General features: G+C 37.0%; 1 protein-coding gene and 1 long non-coding RNA gene across 3 annotated transcripts in view; one reads left to right on the top strand and one right to left on the bottom strand.

The window, feature by feature from the left end:
• The window catches only part of cdh12a (cadherin 12a), a 51,502-nt gene extending 31,815 nt beyond the window's left edge, over nucleotides 1–19,687 (bottom strand). Inside the window, exons 1-4 of one of the 2 annotated variants that reach the window (XM_082172237.1) lie at nucleotides 19,369–19,687; nucleotides 6,900–7,273; nucleotides 1,753–2,047; nucleotides 108–227 (exon numbers count right to left, since the gene is read on the bottom strand). In XM_082172237.1, coding sequence (XP_082028363.1) covers nucleotides 108–227; nucleotides 1,753–2,047; nucleotides 6,900–7,133 — 649 coding nt within the window. In that variant the 5' untranslated portion in view covers nucleotides 7,134–7,273; nucleotides 19,369–19,687. Of the gene's footprint in view, nucleotides 1–107; nucleotides 228–1,752; nucleotides 2,048–6,899; nucleotides 8,332–19,368 lie in introns of those variants that run through there. The other variant, XM_082172236.1, reaches the window with a different exon arrangement.
• The window catches only part of LOC309500614, a 552,694-nt gene that overhangs the window by 357,220 nt on the left and 172,277 nt on the right, over nucleotides 1–23,197 (top strand). The window lies entirely within an intron of this gene.

The following is a 23,197-nucleotide window of genomic DNA, read 5'->3' as shown; positions in this document are numbered from 1 at the left end:
GGCAATGCCGTAGAAAGGCTTTGAGCAGAGCGGTGAGTTCAACTCACTAGAATGCAAAAGACCATTTGTTAAATTTAACAACCACCCAAAAATCAACTATTCCTCACCTGTCTTGGGGTCAACAGAAAAGTAGGGCTGCCCATGAAGGATGCTGTACACAATCCGCGCGCTGTTCCCATAAGTGGGGTCATCAGCGTCAGTAGCGGTTATTTGCGTCACACATGTGCCTGATCATGAAAGAGACCACAAGAATTTCCACATGCAAAAAAAGAATGATGAAAACAGACTATATTAATAATCCTGAGATACTTCCCTTAAAAGAAAAGCTAAATGATCATACTGCAATTGTAAATAGGCATGCATTGTGTAACAGATTTATGGTTTATGTTTGTCTCAATTTGTTTAATCATGTGTCAGCCGGAGGAGAAAGGACTCCTTGCTGAGTCTTGGATCCTCCAAGGGTTTCTTCCACATCAGCTTAAATATCTCAGAGAGTTTTTCCTTGTCAGTGTCGCTTATGGCTTGCTCACTGGAAGTTGTAAAGCAGTATACTTTGTAAAGCTGCTTCAGAACAACGTTTATTAAAAGCAGTAAAGATAAATAATGATAGGTTAATATACATTTGTACTTCACATTAGATTCCACTATGATGTAAATATGAATATATGAAGAGCAGAAGAATGACATAGCACAAAGGCATTTTCTATCATTCTTTGCATTTGTAGTCCAAATGTTGCATTTAATGTTATATTAAATTAAGTTGGTATGAAATAAAAAAAAAAATCACAAAATATATTTGATAAATGCATGTATATTGTTCATCCATCATGAATATGTTTTTTTTCTTCTTCTTTTTGTGACCTCGTAATGTTTAAGCAAAATGTCATAACTCGACCTTAAGGAAAAAACAATTCTCTGGTGATGTATACCAGACTTTTACAATCATTTAGTTCGCTTAAACCCCAACCCTTCACAATTGACTGTAAGCTTGCATTCTTTTGAGTGCAATTCCCACATTATAGAATCAAATCAACAATTAATTGATAGAACCAAGTCCTCACCCATTTTTTCTTTTTTTGATAATTTGTAACACAGATGTGTTGCTACTTCTTCTTCATAACAAATTTAAAGCAGTAGCCTATACATTGCTTATTTGTCATACTTTTTTAACTAACCAAATCATATCTTTTCTTGCAAATGTATACTATAAAAAAAAAGTGAGTATAGGCTGCATAGATGTTCATCTATTGAACTTGGGTGCTAATCTAAAAATGAAAAAGGCCTTGAAAGTGATCAATTCAGAATGTTGTTTAGAAATATAATAGTCAGAATAATTGAGAATTGTGAATGTTTTTTTTAAGGGGAAACGCAGTGTTCAACAGCATTTGGGATTAGTTGTCTGGCCAGCTGGTCTCCCAGCCTGGACAGCTGAAAAGTGCCCAAAAGCCTTCTAAAACCATCAAAACAGACCAGCTTAACTAGCTTGGCCAGGCTGGGAGACCTACTAGCCACCTTAGGCTGGTTTAAGCTGTTTTTGCAGCAGGGATAAATAATTCAGTGCAGTTAATTACTAGCACAAACAGACTAATGCCTAACATCTTTCACTGACCTTGAATATGTATGTGAACAATAAAGAAGAAGAGTTCAAATCATCACATCAAGACGTACTTAAAAGCAACATGCTTTGAGGCCAGGATTTTCCCTCAGTATCAAACACCCAACCATCTGGGACATAATGAGAAGTAAGCTCACCGATGGGTGACATCTCTGGGACGCTGGCCGAGTATGGGCCCTCCAGGAACTTTGGCTCATTGTCATTGATATCCTGGACTTTGATAATAAACTCCGACTCGGGCTCTAAGGGTCTGCCCGTGAACACGTCCACAGCCTGCGCTCTCAGTGTGTAATAAGGCTTCTCTTCTCTGTCCAGGCTCCTTAAGGCATGGATGTCTCCGGTGCTCGGCTCGATGGTGAAAATAGAGCCAACTCCTTCACCTGAGAGAGTGTACTTCACCATACTATCTCCCTTATCCAGGTCAGAGTGAAGCTGAAATGTGAAAAGAGACGATGAGAAATCTCACTGGGAGCTGGTGAGTAAATTATTTCTAATTACCAACTGTAAACAAATGCAAATATATGTAAATACAAAATCAGCAAGCAAAAGTAGGAGACATTTGTGTTACAAGACATAATCATTTTTAAACACAAATGTAGCATATCCAATGATAATTTTATTGTAATCCATTTACTTACAGTAAATCAGATTTGGCCTAACCAAACCAATCCTATTTCAATCTCTGATCATGTGACTACATGTTGGCTAACATGTGGGTGGCATATCATTACCCATACAGTTTAAGCATGTCCAAAGAGGATTGATGTGGATAACCTTCATTATTTATTTTATGTTAGCGGCTCAACAACATTGATTTATTTACAGCATGGATATTCTTCAGCTGAAAATATAATGGCTTTACTGGAGGTTTTATATAATTTTCTTTTTTCAGACAAGATAAAAAAATAAAATAAAAAAAAACTACTAAATAAAAGATCACAAAACATAAGGATCCTAAGATAATAGAGTGTTGAGGGAAACCGTTATCTTTTCAACTCAGAGGAAGCGTAAGGAAACACCGAATTTATCAACTGGCGAAACAGAGTTTGATCCTCTGACTGGATAGAAAGGATAGTTTGAAGTTATCGAATTATTACTCTGAAGTGAAAAATAAATCACTGATGTAATGTGAAAGGAAACAACATTATCAAAATGGAAGAAGAACTCTGTACTGCTAAATCCTGCCATGTTCCTGCATGACAGGGTAACTAATAATAAAAGTACATTAGATCGGGAACAGGCCATCAAATGATTCACATTAGCAGATAGTAGATAATCCATGAGCTTCAACCCAGTATTGAAAGAGCTAATCTGTGTCAAGTTATAGTTCAAACAGTTCAATATCACTAATCTTTTATGAATGCCAATGAGGCCAATACATTAAGAATACACTATCCTAAAATGGTGACCGCAAATGGCTGTATAACAGTACATGGTCTCACAAAATGTGTTTAGAGGTAAGGACAATCCTGAGTGTTGACAGAAAAATACCCAGAAAAAAGTCAAGGCTATCAAGAAGAGTTATTTTCGACTGAAAAGGTCATACTTGGAAAGAAAATGTGACAGTGGGGTAATATATCCTCACTGCAAAGGGCAAACAAGAAGTATTCCTTGCTTCACATTGAAAAATAAAGACAAAAAGAAAACTTGCAGACACATTTGATATAGTAAATTGGTAAATTTGTCAGCAATAAAGAAATGTCAAGAGTTGAGAAATTATCTGATTGCTAGAATTAAAAAGATTGCGATTCTTAATCCACTTTAGTGTAATTGTTGGTGTATCTGCAATAATAATTGTAATTTATTCACAAAATAATTGTAGCAACTCTGCAAAACATTCAAATTAGAATCCAATTAAAGGCTTTCTTGGATTCAGCACCACATTATTTGACCACAACCAGCAAATAGGCCGTTCGGACTGTTACACCAGGTAGCACACCAAGTTATATGATCATCCATTTATTCAGACTGACCCATTAATTTTGAATCAGGATATAACTGCATTGAGAGAAGCCTATAATGCACAATGTACAGTGTAAACACAAAGTGCACAATGAATATTTTCATCACATTCCTTTTCTTTCTTGCTCTAATTAAGCTTTTCCTGTCATGTAACTTTGATGTAACATTTCATGTGGTGTCACTTTAATTGTGGCAGCAGCTCAAACATTATGTGATGGAATGTGTTATACTTTCTCATGGTGCCAGCTCTGATCACAGTCTTCTCTTCCCCAACTAATAATTACAGCTATGGCAGGTGTGAAGCCACAATTGCAAAGTTTAAAGTGTTATGGTCTAATGAAAATGTACTGGGACCTACAATGTGAAGTTTGCAGTGTGTCAGGCAGTGAATTTAAACTTCCGTCACACATCAGTGCTGGGAAATAACTAACACTAGGCTACTAAATTAACTGCACAAATGTACCTACATTTTCACAACAATTATTCAGGAATAGCTTTACAGCAATAATCAAACAGGCTCTCTTGCATTGTTTCATTTTAACAGACTGTTTCATCTTAATTAATTTTATTCACTTAGTTGGAAATGATAAAATAACAGTGATTTATAAAATATTAACAATTGTTAACAATTTCTCTTTAAATAGCAGCTTGCTCATTTGAAGCCAACATGTGCATCATCCATGCAATGCATAAGTAGCCTGTAAGCCATATTCTTCCAGTGACCCAAGTTAAAGGAGGTAATAGCAAACAAACTCTATTTATAGTGACAGGCTAACATGTTTGTTTGCAATTAAAGCTTTATTAGCTCTTTCTACTGCTGTGCTCAGGTTATATAAATCAGAGGTTACAGGCAAGGCTCTTCCATGACATTTGACTGATCTTGAGTGAAGAAGAGTGAGTTGTTTTTCAATGTGTTGCAGCCACAGAAGTAGAGGTGGCATGTGGTTGTGAACATGCCTGCGACAAGCTCCAGTCTCGCGATGTACATCCACACAGACAGCTCTCAGTTAGGCCACACTGATTGCTCTTGCATTGACTGCAGACTATTCAATTTAACTCTGATCCCATTTAAGCTGAAGGTGCTCAATTCCAACCTCTTTTGTAGAGGACCTTGATATTGAATTTTCATCCTGGGATCCAATAAGGAGCCCTTTTAACCTTCTCCCTTTGCTGTGAATACTAATTAAATGGTTTTAGATTATACCATCCACATTTTTATGTTTGACAATGTAACAATTTTGTTGCATAAGAAGATGTCCCATGAACAGAAAAGATGATGTTGTGGACCCAAGTCCACAGACATAAGATTGTCAGTTTGTTTGGTTGGTGTAAAATCCAGTTTTCCGAAATTTAAAGGGTTAGTTTACTCAAAAATTTAAATTCTGTCAGTCACCCTCATGTTGTTCCAACCCCGTAAAACCTTCTTTCATCTTTGGAACACAAATTAAGATATTTTTGATGAAATCTGAGAGCTGGATCACTCCTTCATAGGCTGCTAGGTAATTGATATCTGCCGCCCCAGAAAAGTTAGTAAAGACATCGTTAAAATAGTCTCAGTGACTACAGTGGCTCAAACTTAGTTTTATCAAGCGACAAGAATACTTTTTGTGTGCAAAAAAACCTTAAATAACGACTTTATTCAACTATTCGTTTTCCTCTGATGTGAGTTCACGAGAGCGCCACAACGCATGTGCGAGAACTGAGAAGATGGCGCAGATGGGTCTCAATGTAGTGTTTATATTGGTTCTAAACTGTGCATTTTCTGGATGTCCGAATCGTGAGAAACCAACGAGAAAACGTAAAAGTGCCTTACCAATGCCGCAAAATGAATGGCTTACCTTTCACACTTTCCCATCAAATGATCGTGAGCGTCATCTTCTCAGTTCTCGCCCATGCGTCGTGGCGCTCTTGTGAACTCACGTCAGAGGCCCACACAGAAGAAAATGAATGATTGAATAAAGTTTTTTTGCACACAAAAAGTATTCTTGTCACTTGATAAACTTATGGTTGAGCCACTGCAGTTACTTGGACTATTTTAACAATGTCTTTACTAACTTTTCTGGGCCGGCAGATGCAATTAGCGGCCTATGAAGGAGTGAGACAGCTCTCAGATTTTATAAAGAATATCTTAATTTGTGTTCCGAAGATGAACGAAAGTCTTACAGGGTTGTAACAACATGAGGGTGAGTAATTACTGACATAATTTTCATTTTTGGGTGAACTAACCCTTTAACTTCCGAAGTGAACCGCTTTGGTCAGGGCAGTTCATGTGTTGTGAACTCTGGTACAGTTTGCAGTTTGGTATGAAACATACATACTAACTCACGGAAGTTGGTGTATGTTTTTAGACACACCTACTAAAGTTTAATGCATTACTCCGCAGCTTTGAATAAATTACCTCCAGAAAGCAGCTAGCATTCTTCGCTTCTTTTGCAAATCTACGGTAATCAAACGTCTTTGTCAATCTGTTATTTGGTGGTAAATTTTAAAATAACACCTTAAAACTGCTGTCTTCTCCAGAGTTGGTACCCATAGATATATATACATAGATTCCTCATTTGCCTATATTTCTAACTGTGAGTGACAACATGCTGACCGTTCCAAGATGGCGGGCACACTGATGTGTCTGGAGCGGTCGAATGTGGCATCTACATATGGTTGTTGCCTAGCTAAAATGGTAAGCATCTGCCACTAGCTTATAACACACGGAGGACCCAAGTTGATGACGCAATCATACTGCAGTTAGAAACAATGATCTATATATATATATATTAATGTAGATTCTCCTCTCTTTATTATATTCAGAAATGTAAACATTTAAATATTTCTATGTTCCATGTTGCATTTCTTTTTTTTTTACATTTATGTAACAGGTTATACAAATATAATATAAATTATTAATACAAATGTGTATGTTTATATTTAAGATTCTTTCAATTCATCCATTTTGTATGTTTCAGCATAAATCTGAATGTAAAAATTAATGTAAACTTTACGGACAAATATGCAAATTTCAATGCATTGCTAAAAAGTTCTCCAACATTATATTTATCTTTATCTTATGATAACACTTTTTTCTCTATCTCAACTGCACCATCTGGTTGCTCAAACCATGAACCATGTTATGCGGTTGAGAATATTTACTTTCAAGCAACCAAAAGCTGGTCATGAACATAGAAGTGAAGATAAAAGAAGAATAAGAATAACTAGAAGCAGCGAGTTCTAGTTCAAGCCTTTGAACTCCCCCACAGTTTTATTCTCAATCTATTCTCAATACCCTTGGCCCAAAGCCTCGGCTCTGAGAATATTTTTTTCTTCTTACCTTTCCGACATACTGTGGATCAGATCCCATGTATTCCTCCAAAACAAAGAACTGGTTCCACACCCATCCTCTCTTGACTCTGTGAACTCCCATCATGCCATGTTTCCTATGTGCCATCAGGTTCCTGTGCTGCTCCTTCCCCATCCTGCTCTGGGATGAAGAGTGGAGGGGAGAAACAAAGCTTTTGTCTAAGAGGCACCAGAGGAACAGCAGCAGGCAGTTCCCCATGAGCATTGGAACAATCTTTAGATGCAAAGATGGACACAGGTGACTTTTATGGTGAAGGTAAAGAAGCGATGAATCCAAAGCCTAGGTGGCACACAACAACTAACATCCATGGAATTCCTGGGGTGCTTGAAATTTTTGTTAACCACCTGCAAGAGAAAAGAAGCAATGGAACTTTAAATCAATGAGATTATGAGGATTTGTAGGAGTGTCTGGGTATCATGTTGGCATGCAATGAAAGCAGAAGAAGGTCACACTGTCTGTTATGTTTATCTTTGCAGTGTAAATCTTTGTCTGTTCAGCTACAATGTAATCTCACTTGAAGGGCTTTACAAATACAGGAAATCTGAGTAAATTGGCTCACTCGAGTTCGTTTAGCACATTTAGCAATGGGAGGTTTGAGAAACTAGCGTGTAAAAGAGACTGCAAGAACGAGGGAGTTTGGCAAGAGTTGAACAACTGTTGGCAGACCTCCAGGAGTATCCTGGATGTGCAGTTCTGTGCTCATTTTCAGTGCATTAGTCTTGAAAATGACGTGGTCCCACTTGAATAGTAGGGTTGTTTTTGACCTGGCAACACAGATGTTAAGTCACAGGAAGCACAAGCCAGTCCAGATGCTTAGGGTCATAAATCAGACAATTTTTTCTGTTAATCACCCTCTAAATGGAAAGATCTTGAATAATTATTTACAAGAGGACTATCCATCACTTTTGTACCAAATGTTATGAGAATTAAGGCAGTATATTAGTTGGCCAGTGTAGAAAATGCAACCAATATCTTTACAGTTTTGATTGGGTAGCAGATGGAGATATTTTATGCTAATTAATTTAATACTGTCTGGAGGAAAGATATAAAATGAGGCCACTTTAAGACCTTGCCACTCCTTTTTAAACAAAGAAGGAAATCTTCCGCTGGCTCTAAAGTTATTAAGCGAAGCTGTTCAAATCAGTGAATTTACTGAATTAATAAAAGTGTGCAGAACAAATAACAGAGCTTATTCTCAAATATCAAACAAGAAATAAGCTACAGGAGACCCATGTGAGATAGAATAAAGAAAATAACACATTCATCAAGTATAAAATATACAGTACATCCACTATAATGGCTATGGGAAATGATACTTCCACCACCACACACTTTAAAATAAAGCCAGTTATCTTCACTGACTCTTTCTGCGGGTTATATTGGTACGCCAGTAAATCAATCACTCTAGCGGTTTGCTCTAAAACACGGAATCATTCAGGAACGAAACAAGGGACTATGCATGGAATACCGTAATACAACTCTCGCTATATTTTATTTAGATACGGTAGGAATAGTAGACATATGCTACAGTGATACACTATTTCGAACACAATTAATCATTCACACACAGATTCATAAAAAATAAATGAATGTCTTTCATTTAGTTTAGTTCTGCTATGGACAATAGACAAAGAAACTAGCAATATTGTGTCTAAAATGTGACTTAATCTCTGTTAACTTCTTGTTTAAACAACATCACACAGTTATAGTTACAAATGTTGAAAAAAACTCAGGAAGAACCAAACTCAGATGGGGAATCTGCCACTAGAAATACCATTAGTGTATAGACCAACAGTAAACAGAATGAGTAATACAATATGTACATTAAATAAATAAAATAAAATAAATGAATTAGTCGCTAGCCTATTTGAACTGTGAGGGTAATACATATAGCCAAATTCAGATCAGTAGGATGCAATAAAAAACAAAAAAACAAACAAAACAAAAAGACATGAGAAGCACATTGCAGTGATTTCACAACACTATTATCCCCATACACTCAGGACTTATTTTCTCCTGCCCTCTCAAACCCTTATGTTATACCTGTTACAGTAAATACTGTGCCCCAACTGAATAAAGGCTATTGATTGGTAATGCTTTAGCTTACAGCTCAGAAAGTACTGTGTAATTAAAGCGATTTTACAGTGTAACTTTAGGTAATTATAGTGTACCTATAAAATACTTACATGTAAGTATAAGGGAACAATATGTAAAGTTTGGGGAATAAAGGGATAACAACCAGGAGAAAAAAAAAGAAAAAAAAATGTATACTGTAAGTATTATATAACTAAGGGGTACTTATTCTCCTATTATGATTCAACAATCTTACATTTGGGAGCAATTTAGCAAGAACATACCTTTTTGTAATAATAGTGTACAAAAACATTGTGTATAGGCTTTTAAAAAATTACAGGGTACATATTTATGCATTTATACAGGAATCAAACAAAAACAACAAAAGTGCACTGAAAACAAACTATTGCAACTTTTGCTTAAATATTGGGGAAAGATACTCTTGTTTTATAGTGGTGCTTGTTACCCTCTTGTTTCATGTAGTTACAGGGTAAGTACAATAAAAATACATACACAATCTTATTCGGAACCCTTTATTTGAAAAACAACTTAATTCAGAACACTTATTTTTCGTTTAAAACTGCTATTTTTAATCAACAATTAATTTCAAATGCTTAAGCCTTGACAGAAAGTTTTGTACCCCATTTTTTCTCTTGTTTGGCTTCATCCTCTTGTTCCTCTTCTTCTTTTTCTTTCTTTCCACTGATGAATGTTTTATAAGAAAATGCTTTTACCCTCATGCCATCCGAGATGTATATGACTTTCCTTCTTCAGATTAACACAAATGAAGGTTTTAGAAAAATTTAAAATACATCTCTGGGAATACATATAATGCAAGCTCATGTGTTCCTAAAAGTTGGAGCATCAAACAGCACATACTGCAATAACTGTGGTAATCCATACGACCCCAATGGATGGATCAATGTCTTCTGAAGGGAAACGATAAGAAAAATTACAATATTTTAAACTTTTTAAACTGTAGACTATCTCTTCAGACCAACTGTAATGTTATTTTTCAAATAAAGGTTTCTGAGTCACGGATATTAGATTGTGTGTATGTATTTTTTATTGTACTTACCTTGTAACTACATGGAACAAGAGGGTAACAAACACCACTTAAATTTACGGCCTGCAATGTCACACTTACCCTGTAACTATATGAAACAAGAGGGTAACACGCACCACTTAACCTGTAACTACATGGAAAAATAGTATATATCCCAGTATTTAAAAAAAATTGCAATAGTTTTAGCTTTACTTGCATTGAAACATGTAAGCCCAAACTTAAACATCTGCACTTTTGCTAAAAAAAAAAAAAAAAAAAAAAAGTTTAAATGCATAGATATGTACCCTGTCATTTTTAAAAAGCCTATAAAATATGTATTGGTACACAATTATTACAAAAAGATATGCAGTGGATGTTCACGCTAAATTGCTCCCAAATTGTTATATCATAATAGTAGAATAAGAAGCCTACCCCTAAATTATATAATACTTACAGTATGCTTATTTTTTTTGTTCTCCTGGTTGTTACCCCTTTATTCCCCAAACTTTACATATTGTTCCCTTATAATTACATGCAAGTACTTTATAGGTACACTATAATTACCAAAAGTTACACTGTAAATTCGTCTTAATTACACAGTACTTTCCAGGCTGTAATCTATGCGTTACGTATTGCTTTAATATTTCTACAACATGCACAAGTCTGACAGTGTGGGAGATGAAATTTATTTACATGTGATTTTATGCTGCAACATGCAAAACATATATGTAGATAAAGAGGGCAGGATAACAAATAGTATAAGCTAGTGCAACATCAATTGCCAGACAGACCACCAAGCAGAGCAAATGATTGCAATACGAATCCCTGGAGACCTCTTGTGTGCCGTGGTAGTGAGATGTCTTATGGTTGGCAGGACATTGTGTCTCTGCAGCAATATTATTATTCCCCACGGAGAAACCTCAGCAATTGTCTCAACACTTAACAAGCTCAAAGACCTCAAGTGCAGTGTACCCAGAAAGAGCATTTTCAGTGCCTGTCCAAAGGCCATCACACAATAAAAACTAAGCCCTCATTATTTTAAACTTTACTTTTTTTTTCTTGTTGACTATGATAGTTTATTGCCAGTCTGTGGCAAATGAATGAACTGGTGTATTCTGGCTGATGTGATGTAACGTGATGTGAGTGAACTTTACTCTCTGGGTCTGTTGCTGAATAAACTTGCAACATTCTAGCATGCATCACCCAGCAGATTCACTGAAATTGCGCTGTCATATCACGTTAGAAACGGAGGGCTGTTAGCAGAGGCTGAGGACCAGGGTTGGGGAGTAACGGAATACATGTAACGGCGTTATGTAATCAGGATACAAAAATCCAGTAACTGTAATCCGTTACAGTTACGTAAAAAAACATAGTAATCAGATTATAGTTACATTTTGAAAAAAGCAACGCATTCTCATCCTTGGGCGTCATAATACTGACGCTTTTGACATTTCGTCTACATCGAACGTACATGGCACCCTTTAGCGTCAATATGACACGCACAGAGCTTTGTTCGGTTATGGGTAGGTTTAGGTGTAGTGTAGGGATAGGGTTAGACCGCTAGGAGGCGCCTTCTGGCCCGTTTCTATCTGCGTCTCATATTGACGCTAAAGGGTGCCATGTGCGTTCGATGTAGACGAAATGTCAAAAGCGTCAATATATGACGCCCTAGGATGAGAACGGGCTGCAACGAAAAAAGGGGGGATACTTTCAGGATTACAATGGTTTCATTTAAAACTAAATAAATAAGTATTTTGGCATAATAACACTATATTAAGCGCTGCTTGATTATACAGTAGTTCCTGGTTCTGTTGCCAGTAATGACTCACGTGTGCCACGCGCTGGTGCATGTGCAAATAACAGCTTTCTACAATCTCCTCCAGACACAGAGTGAATCACTGCTGCTAGTAGAAACGATGCCGCCTGCGGGTAAAATCGCTTTTAATTCATGGAAATTCCGCTGCTATTTTGTAGAAATTAGGAGAGTAGATTTTTTAGTACCCAAAATGTCCTTTCTTAATCTCTTCTCACGTAACGGGATGTTCGCTGTCTAGGTAACGTACTGTAGGGGAACTCCCACTGCCAACGCCCCACGTCCAGTCAGGCAAATTAAGAAAGATCACGGCTTTAGTCAACAAGTAGGCCTATTTTAAAATAAACTAATATGTAGATTGTGTAAAAATGTTAAATGTTGTGTTTTAATTTTTTTGTTTAAAATTAGTTAAAAATAAAACAAAATAATCTGTAATACCATACATTAGCCACTAGATGTCTGTATAGCCCTTTACATAAATATATATTCAGGCATGTGTGTATATTTAGCAAATATTGTACACTGGACCAAATTCTTAATAAAAAAAAAATAAAAAAAATTTGTTTAATAATATTTCTTCTTGCTTGACTTTATTTATATACGTGACCTTGAAGTAATCCCAAAGTAATCAGTTACATTACTTTCATATTATAGTACTTGGATTACGTTACTGAATACTTTTTTTATGAAGTAATTTGTAACTGTAACGGAATACATTTTTAAAGTAACCCTCCCAAGCCTGCTGAGGACACATAAACTAGAGACACACAACCAACTGATGTTTCAGAGAAAGGACAGGGAGACATACACTTGCATATCTCCACTGAAAGTGGTAAATATCTGAAATGATACTCGGTACTGCTTTAAAAGCCTAAAAGCACTGTGCCTCGGTTCTTTGGAGCAGAGACATATATGCAAATGAGGGAAATCATATAATTAAATCTTAAAACTTTATTCAACAATGTAAAGTTGAGAATTCCCCTGTGATTAAAGGGGATTCCAATTACCAATCATGTTAGCTCCGTAAAGCTCATCCAATTGAAAGCCTACAAGTTTAGACACATGGATTAGACTACAGTAGAGAGAGGATATTGTCTGTATTAACATTTGGGCTTAAAGTCGGCATGAAACGGAAGTTACAACAGTTTTGTCTTCCCTTTTGTAAAGTGTTGTCTGAGTGAGACGGCTTCTTGAACAAGCAAAAAAATGTAGGACGGGACTTGATTTTGTCCATCGGGAAGTGATTGGATCGTCGTGGATGTCGTTGCATATGAATTTAAAAAATAGGGATGTGCAAAGATATTTGGTGCATAGGTTTGTGAATTGTGCCGCACCTATAACAATGGCGTGTTGCTTGGATACGGTGATTTGACTTCATTTGGAACTATTTTCATTAACAAAACAAAAATAGACAAAGCTATAAAATGTAGTGTATGGTTAAAGGACAAGTTCGGTATTTTACACTTAAAGCCCTGTTTTCAGATCGTTTCTGATGAAATACAACGGTTAAGATTGAAATTTGGACAAATGCTGCTGGCCCGAGAATTTTCGGTTTCTGTGGTAGCACCCCCCCACCTCCACAATGGTTGCATAGGTGCACAGGTTTTATCGTAGTTTTTCATCCAATACAAGTCAAGGGAGTTGGACAAAAACTACGATAAAACCTGTTGGAAAGCATCTTTAGCAGCGATTTTTGTGTGAGCATATCAGTGAACACCCCTGACCACTCGGTGAGTTTCACGTCTTTGTAAACGAAAGTTTAATGCGTTTTAGGAAGGATTATTCCAGTGCACCTATGCAACCATTGTGGAGGTGGGGGGGGGGGGGGGGGGGGGGGGTGCTACCACAGAAACCGAAAATTCTCGGGCCAGCAGCATTTGTCCAAATTTCAATCTTAACCATTGTATTTCATCAGAAACGATCTGAAAACAGGGCTTTAAGTGTAAAATACCGAACTTGTCCTTTAATGTACGTAATTTCTTGTTTATTGAACTGTTGAATAAAAGCAATCATAAATCTTGTTGGTTAGAATATCACAGCCTCATGTTGCAATACAGTATTTCTTATTTGCAAGTCATTCAGAGGATACTTTCTCAGTAAATGGTAAACTAACCTGCAAAGTGTGTGAGTCTGAGGGAGAATAGTGGCACTATTCAAAGCACTATGATACTCAAGTGTAATAGACATTAGTCAGGGTAAACAGCATATTTCATATGACACAAGCGGAAATAAGGTTTTGAGGGATAGATAAGAGTCAGTATATTACTGTTATGTATCAACCATTCAGCCAGATAAATGTCAAATGTGTAGTTCTGCAAATTTCCAGTGGACAAGAAAATGAAAACATGAGTTGTAAATATTAGAAAAGAGCTAGAACCTAAAGACAAAACAATATATTGAATCCATTAAATTTAAAATGCCATCTACCCTGAATAAGGTATGTTGGTAATTCACATTTGTGTATTGTGAGGGAAGGCATCAGTGTAACATGTCAAATTACATTTAAAGATCTGCCGTTGTTGATTTTGCTTCACTGTCAAGATTGAAATGGATGGCTAGGCTGTTTCTTTCTTTCTTCTTTTTTTTTTTTTTTTATCATATTGTGGATTTATTAATTCCTTCTGCCCTGACACCTTCTCTGAAATTGGATAAGTTGCCTCATGTATTAACTGCCCTTGGCCGACTGTAGACCCTCAGAGAAAACATTCAAATCCCTTTTTCATTTGTGCTCAACAAGAGGGCATGGCAGACACAACATGGCTAACCCAGCAGAACTTAGAAGTGCACTTCACAGGGCCAAGTCTTTTGATTCTCAGGGCATTTTGAAAATAGATGCGTGGGTGTGCATGCAAGTTGTGCATTTCGTGACTTTAGAGCACATTCTGAGCTCGGTGTTCTTTGCTATATAACTGTATGTCTGCCCTCTCATGCTTTACTGCTCTCTTTTTTGCATGAGTGATTGTCATATTAAGAGGTTGCATTAACATTTACCCATAGGGATGAGAAAAATGAGATTACGCAATAAGGTTATTTGGACAGAATTATTTAAAAAAATTTAATAGGGTGAATTACTAACTACTAATCCCCCAGATAAGGAATACACTGTATATACACACACACACAACAAGAACATAGACCTATGTATGTCATAAATGCCATTATATTAGCATGATTAATTAGTGAATGGGGAGGTGAGGTATGATTTATTACTAACTGGAGTTGTATGATCAGTATATTATTCGACCTTGGCCAAACTTCTGATCATCTCACTTTGGTGTGAGCCTTCACTGATATTTAAACCCTCACAAATCGCTTAATTGTGCCTGTAATCCATTCACAATGACCATCCTTTTTCACAATGAAACTTTTGTGAACATCAGGATATCTATAAATAAAAGTGCCCCTATTATACTTTTTCTGATATTACCTTTCATGTAGTTTGTAAGCTGTTTGTGAATGTAAAAGGTCTGCAAGGTTTCTAAGATCAAGGTGCACAATACATGGAGTTGTCTCCCAAAAGAAAGAACCAGATTCTGCCTGAAATGAGTCATCAGTAATTCTAGCCTTACTTCCTGCATGAACCTATGTAGGTTTGTAACATAATGCCCACCTATGATCTTCATTGGCTGCCAGCGAACAATGTCTACTTTGACCCGCCCTCAAACAATAGTTGAATCTGAGGCCTGTGAGAGTATGGTTTGTGTTGTCGACATGTCGAGAAGACACTGTTTTCTATGCTTGCAAAAGCAAGTCAACTTTGCATGCACTTCAATTGGATGAGGACTCAGGCTGGACTTGATATGGTAAAAATGATGCTGTGTATACAAGTTCTAAGGAAGCGTCCTGGAGCTGAAATTCAGATATGGTTATTTCATTTCTGACACATGCTGTCAGTGTTAGACCAATCACAACAGACTACTTGGCCATCTGACAAATCAGAGCAAGGTGGGCTTTTGGAAAGGAGGGGTTTAGAGAGAGTGAATCCTTTATCGAACTGTTTCATACTGTGAGGAAAGAGGTGATGCTGCAATGCAATATATATTATGAGACATTTTTTATTGTTTTTTGATCTCTAATGCATGTTAACCTGTTGTAACCTAAAAAACTAAATTAGAAACCTTTAAAAAAGCATATAAGAGCACTTTAAGAAAAAGTTATGCATTGGAGAAATCGTATGGTCCATAAAAATGCTTCTCGCTGCTACTTATTTTTTCTCTCTGATATCATGTGCTAGCCAGAACAGTGTGGTCTTTCCTCCCCAAGGCTGAATGATTTTCAGCACCCACACTCGCAAATATTTTTATTTAACTGAGCTTCTAGCTGCTGCAGTGTTTGGATATGATAATGGATATCTTATTTCTATGATATGAAATAAGGGTTTTTGTTATTTTGTTTTTGCAGTAGATGAAAGTGTTTTTTCTCTGTGTCACTGTACACAAAGATGTGTAGGCCTATATGTTGTCTGTTTTTATTCACATGAATCTTAATCTTGAAAGTTAATTTACATGAAGTGAATGACTTCAAAGTTATTTGCACATAATGTGGCTTTTATATAGCTGCATTTTTTTGTGATATTAAATATTATCATGAGTTTAAGTATTTTTTTCTCACTCTTTTGCTTTAATGACAGCGTTTGAGCTCCATAAACTCCATAAGTTTGTGTGAAACCTGATGTTCTCCAGCATGATTTGAGATGATCCAAGGAGCATCAAGAAGCTTCAAGGAGCTTCAACTTCTGACTGTCTGTACAAGTTCACAAGATAAATTATAACAAATTTGATTATTTGATTGGTGATCTGACACATTTATTGTTCTTTTTACATCATACCCTTTTCATTTTCCGGTTTAAATTAAATCTTGAATCCCAGATAGTTTTTTTTATTGTGGTCAGACATTATGGTCACCACATCTGGGAACACAAAAATAAATGTTTACTTGCGTAGTTATATAAATTGCTATTACAAGTACAATATATTTTGTAAATATGGCTTTTGTTGGTTATTTCACCAGTACTGGACAGTATGGGTATATTTTTGAATAAAGTGTTCTGACAACCTGGTTATGATTTAGGTTGATTTGAGCATGAATTCCCTCATGGTTTTGGAAGAGCAGACATTCATGGCCCTTGAAAGCTATTTGTTCCATATACACCCTGCACAGTGTCATGATGATTTCTTATTCTGTTGTGTTTGGAACAGTGGAGTGATTTATCATATCTTGAGTTTCATGGCCGATATCGAATTTCAACCAACATGCAGTAAAAGACTGAGTGGTACTAAGACCTAGTTCATACTTAACTGGAACTTAAAGGAACAGTTTGACCCAAAAAAGTCATAATTTACTCGCTATCATGTCATGCCAAACCTGTGAATTTCTTTCTTCTGTGTAAATATATATGTATATATATATATATATATATATATATATATTAGTAATTTTTTTTGAAATTGAGATTTATGCCTCATATTAAAGCAGAATAAATAAGGTTTCCATTGATGTATAGTTTGTTAGGATATGACAATATTTGGCCGAGAACTATTTGAAAATCTGGAGTCTGAGGGTGCAAAAAAAATTGAAACATTGAGAAAATCGCCTTTAAAGTTGTCCATTTATGTTAGCGATTGTGCTGCATTCACTCACAAAAATAAATGTTTTATATATTTGCGGCAGGAAATTTACAAAATATCTTCATGGAACATGATCTTTACTTAATATCCTAATGATTCTTGGCATAAAAGAAAAATCGATCATTTTGACCCACGCAATGTATTGTTGGCTATTGCCACAAATATACCAGTGCAACTTGTGACTGGTTTTGTGATCCAGGGTCACAATTATAAGATGTTATAAAATGAATTTTTTTTATCTAAAACATGCAGTAAGCATATTTTTTATATCTCTTTTCTCCATCTCTTCCTCATGGTGTGTCTCTCATTCTGTATTTAGCCACCACATTAATGCAGGCTGTGGTAAATAAAGAGATGTGTTTAATTGTGCTGTTGTCCTCTGAGTCTGAGATCCAATGAAACGCTGTGTCTAATCTCATATTCACAGAGTCATTGGCCCTTCCAGATGAAGCCCAAGAGAGCAACCTAGACACTGATATACTGCCGTTTGAAGGTCTGAACACACATAGCTGACGTTAAGACCATGAACAATGGCTTTCCATGGACTATTATCAGCTGAGGTGAGATGTTGAAAGCTGTGCCATTGGGAAATGGAGAACAAATGTTATTGTGTGTTAATTTAGCGGCGAATCAATGTTGAATGGATTCCTTGTCAAATGCAGATATGTACATTCCACTGTTTTTAATATGGAAACAATGGGGTAATTATGCAAACACACAAGAATACAAAACAATCAAACACAATAACAGTGTAGTCCATCTTAGGGACCATTTCAAACATAGAATCATCCATCATTGTTCTATGTGGCATGAGGCAACTCAGATATACTTATGCTTGGCCAGAACATTGTGATTCTAATTGTAGTTTACAGGAAATGACTGAAGATTTCAGGTTGACTTAGTTTATGGGATCTGTCTGCACAGTCTTTTTTAACCTCCGGCATGTGCAGTGTCATTATTTGTTTAGTTAACTTCTCTGTTTGATACCTGAAACAAGGTTCTGCACTGACAGTATGACAGCACAATGATCATTGTCTGCATTTTTATTTCCGAATTTGCTTTCCATCCCCGTCGCTCCGAAGATAAAATACCTGATGTTAAAATTCATGAAGAACATCTTTGAACCATACGCAATCTTTCTGTGCGAAATCTTAAAGGGACAGTTCACGCTAAAATGAAAAGTCATTAACTCACACTCATATCAATCCAAACCTGTATGAGTTCATTTCTTCTGTGGAACACAAAGATTTTTTGAAAGTCAATGGGGACCCTATTGGCTTTGATTTTATGGATAAAAAAAGCACTGAGACATTTTTCAAAGTATCATCTTTTTAGTTCCGCAGAACAGAGAGAAAATCAAACAGATTTAGAACAACATGAGTAAATTATGACAGAATTTTCATTTTTGGGTTAACTATCCCACGACATATATAAAGTAGTTTATTCTTAAATATGGGAAGAAATTCATCGCAAATCATTTCTTATTCATAACAGCACTCACTTAGGATAAATATTTTACCTATCACCAGTGCATCACCAAGAGCTGACCCCTAGCATCTGCTTAATGGCCGCAAGCTGCCCATCACATGCTTCAGTTAGATCTCAATAACACTCACACATTACGCATATCTACATGAGCACTTGTCTTTTACAGGATGTCTCATTCCAGAATGATAATAAAAAGTGGTAGACTCACATTTCAGTCCTCATTTAAGTAACAACCTCTGAATGATGATCGCACAACAACTGCAGGAGCTCCCCATTGGCAATACAATTTTTGGAATTTCTATAGTTTGCTTTGACTTCACATTTAATCTAAAAGAAATAATTTTTTGTGGTCACTTTAAAACAGGCTGTTCAAATACAAAAATGTGCATGTACCTTCCAAATGTCCCACAAAGTCTCCCGAGGATTAAAGCGGCACAATCCAGACCTCCAGTCGCTATTGCAATAAACTCTTCGGTCTTGCACACACGCTCTCTTTCTGGTATTCTCCTCAATCACTCCTTGTAATGCACTCACCCTCTCGCTCTCTCTTTGGCTCTCTTTAACTTGCCCTCTCTTTCTCTTACATACTGTCTCTCCCTCTCTCATCTGAGAATTGTGCAGAGCTCTGTGAAAACAGAATGAGGGGGAGAGCAAAGCGCTTGCTGAATTCAGTATTCACCCCTGCAGTGTCAAGGGGACAGAGAAGAGAGAGAGAGAGAGAGAGAGAGAGAGAGAGAGAGAGAGGGGCTGGCTGCTGTAATGCACATGTGCGCTCAGGACTGATGCTCTCGGTACAGGGATACTGTGGGTGTCAGAGGCTGCTCGTCCGCTGTTACTTCCCTCTCAGAGATGGGATCTCCTCCCCCTTTAAAATGCCAGATTAATGTGGGTCCCACTAGTGCTAAACATAGTCGGCGTAGTCAGCTTTGCTGTATTACCCTCAAGGAATATAGAGCTTTTCAGTAAGCGAGCCGGCAGATTTTTGTTACATTGACTTGTTTTCACCTTGCTCATGAACATTGAATGTTGGTATAGCCTATTCTTGAAATCTCGCTAATTCAATTTTCCTAGTGTTTGGCTTACTTCACTCTAACTTATGTGTGAATCCCTGGATGTGTATTGACCCAATTTAAAAGACTTTTAAAAGTCTTTATGATGGGGGTGGGGAGGCTTTAAAGTGGAGGTCAGAGGTCCCGGTGGTGCATACATTAATTTTTGATTACACTTGTGTTATCAGTTGTTCTGCTTATCCACAAAGCAATTGGTTGTACTAACCAATATGTCGTTCACAAAGTATCTTGCCTGTAGAGTTCTTGTTTAATAACATTTTATGCTTATTATACATGAGGAGTGCTACTTCGTTCCAATGAGTTTTGAGAGTGGAAACTTGGAAGCTTGAGGATATCCATGCCTAAATAGAATCGTTTTATGCAATGGCAGCAGTTTATGGCAAAAACTCTGATAAAAATATAAATTCTCCTTCAATTCAAGTCATTTAAATTTTTATTATATATTAATATTAATAAAATAAATAAATATAAAAAAGTTCTTAGCAGTGAAGAAAGTTTAGGGCAAAAATGAAAGATACCTTGTTGATTTATCTTGTCATTTTTTATTAGGACACTGTGTTATTATGCTTTTCCACTGCATGGTACGGCTCGGTATGGCTCACTTTTGGTGGGTTTTCCACTGTGTACAGTACCTAGTACCTGGTACTTTTTTTAGTACCACCTCGGTTGAGGTTCCAAACCGAGCTGTACTGATACTAAAATGTGATGTCTAAACACTGCAGATCACTGATTGGTCAAAGAGAATCGTCAATACCAGAGTCACTGGATTTGCCACACAAGACACCAAATCCGCTAGATTTAAATATTCAGCAACAGCCACTGCAGTATCATTTGTTCGCACAACTTTTTTAAACGACTTGCTTTAAACGACCATCGCACGCAACTTGAAAAAAGAAATGGCTGTATAGGGGTCAGTGGACGAGGTGGCGGTGCAAATATAATGATCAGCCTATAATCCCACCCACTTTGAAGTGGTACTAAACTGCAGTGGAAAAGCAAACCGAGCCAAAGTAAAGCGAGCTGAGTTGTACCACGCAGAGAACACAAATATTACATTTATTTTGCCTTGAATATCATTGTTAATTTACAACGTCATCATAAGCAGAACATTCAGTGGTGAATAGCCCTGCAGCCGTTCTCAAGTCACATATCATAAAACGTGTTAATGTTCATCTGAAGCATCTCACATCAGGGGATTTCAGTGCATTTGTTTTATTTTTCTCTCTCTTTTTTTTTTAAACACCCAATGTAAGAATTTCAACTCAACCATAAGTACATCATTCAGCTTGAGCAAGTAAATATATAAGCAAGTGCTTGAGGTGAAGACAGATTAATGTTCAGTGTGTAAACAGCTAAATGGGTTTTAAAGCCATCTATGCTTAAAGCGGCGCTATGCAGTTTTGGCAATTTCTTCGCTGTTTTCTCGCTTTTTGCTCACGGGTTTCTCTACAGAGCTCCCCCTACAGCTTCGGAATAGATATTTGACATCACTGTCGTAAAAACTCGTTGGCGACTCTCCCCCCTCCCATCTTCTCCCTCTGGTTACGTGCATTTGTTTTCAAAGAAGCCGGCAAACGCACTGAGCCATGTCCACTGAGGTATGTATGATACACAGAAGGCTAGCATATAAATGTATGTGTGCAGTGCCGTAAAGCAATTCATTACATCACGAGACCTGATATTACGTGATACTTCCTGACGCTGAGGCGGCCCGCCGGCCCAAAGTTCAAAGGGTGTTTTTTTCCGCTCACAGGCGATAGAGGGAAGCGAGATGGCCACCATTTAACCCGAAAAAAGTCATATAACCATTCCAGTGACTCCGAAGCTAGTCAGTTAAGGTAAATTAAGCTAAAAAAAAAAAACTGCATAGTTCCCCTTTAATATGAAGTAAAAGTGTGCTGACTCTGGGTAGTTTAGATCAAGATGCAACACAATCAAACATCACACATACACACACAACCACTAAATAGCTCTGCCTACAACCTAGTAAGTAGCTAAACAAGACACCATTATCTTCTGTAATAGGACCATCAACTGAGACTCTAATTCTGGTCTGGCTTTCCATTTACTTACAACCTACGGATGCAAAGCCATTGAGCATGTTAATGGTGTGGCTAGAATGCACTGGGCATACAGAGTGTTATTTGTGTTTCTGGGTTTCCTCATCACTTTACCTTAATTTACTGCTGGTCCGGCATTGGCGTGAATCCCCGAGTCTGATCATCCTCGGAGCAGATGGCATGGCAAGCTTCCATCCGGAGTTAGACTAAGAGATAATCCTCACAACACATGGTGGGCTATAACAGAGAGACTCTTTTTTGAGTGAGGGGGGTCCAAGTGTGGGGGTAGAAAATCTCTAAAGTTCTGCAATTTTCAGTAGATGCCAAACCATCAAGGCGTTGAGATCATTCAGGCCTCCAGGTGTGAGACAAGCTTCTACTGGATACGGTCTATGATCACTAAACTACTCACACACATAGTGTACTGAAAGAGACAGATGTTAACATATATTCCCTGCTTACACCTGGTATTAGCATCCAGTGAATCCGATCACAGCGAGGGTTAGTAAAGGAGGTCCAAAATGTTGTAGGATCTAATCACTGAAAACACATTCAGAGTGTGTGTGTGTGTGTGTGTGTGTGTGTGTGTGTGTGTGTGTGTGTGTGTGTGTGTGTGTGTGTGTGTGTGTGTGTGTGTGTGTGTGAGGGGGGGTCCTCGTAAAGCCTACGTTGTGGGAGAAAATGTGAGGGTTGTGTTTAGGGGTGAGCTAAATCTGACAAACTCTCCATTTGGAGACATCCACATTTATAAAAATAAATTAGATAAAGTTTTTGTTTTGTTTCGGTTTGTTTCTTTAAAAATGACAAGTAAGCCATTTAAAGGCAGGGTAGGCAATTTCAAATAGACTACTTAAAGCAAGCTAGCTTTGAAAGCGTAAGATCCCACCCTCCCACGCCTCCTCCAAAAAAAAATTACTTCTACACTACTCTTTAAAAGTTTGGTCCCATTAATATTTTATTACTTTTATTTAGCAAGGTTTTAAATTAATTTAAGGCAGATTAAATTAATCGAACATGACAGTAAGAATATCTATGTTACAAATGATTTCTATATTTTAAATGAATGCTGTTCTTTTGAACTTTCTATTCATC

The sequence above is a fragment of the Leuciscus leuciscus genome (genome assembly GCF_965113295.1).
Source record: "Leuciscus leuciscus genome assembly, chromosome: 6".
Lineage (NCBI taxonomy): Eukaryota > Metazoa > Chordata > Actinopteri > Cypriniformes > Leuciscidae > Leuciscus > Leuciscus leuciscus.
Note: the sequence above shows the minus strand (reverse complement) of the source record. Positions and strands in the feature narration are given on the sequence as shown.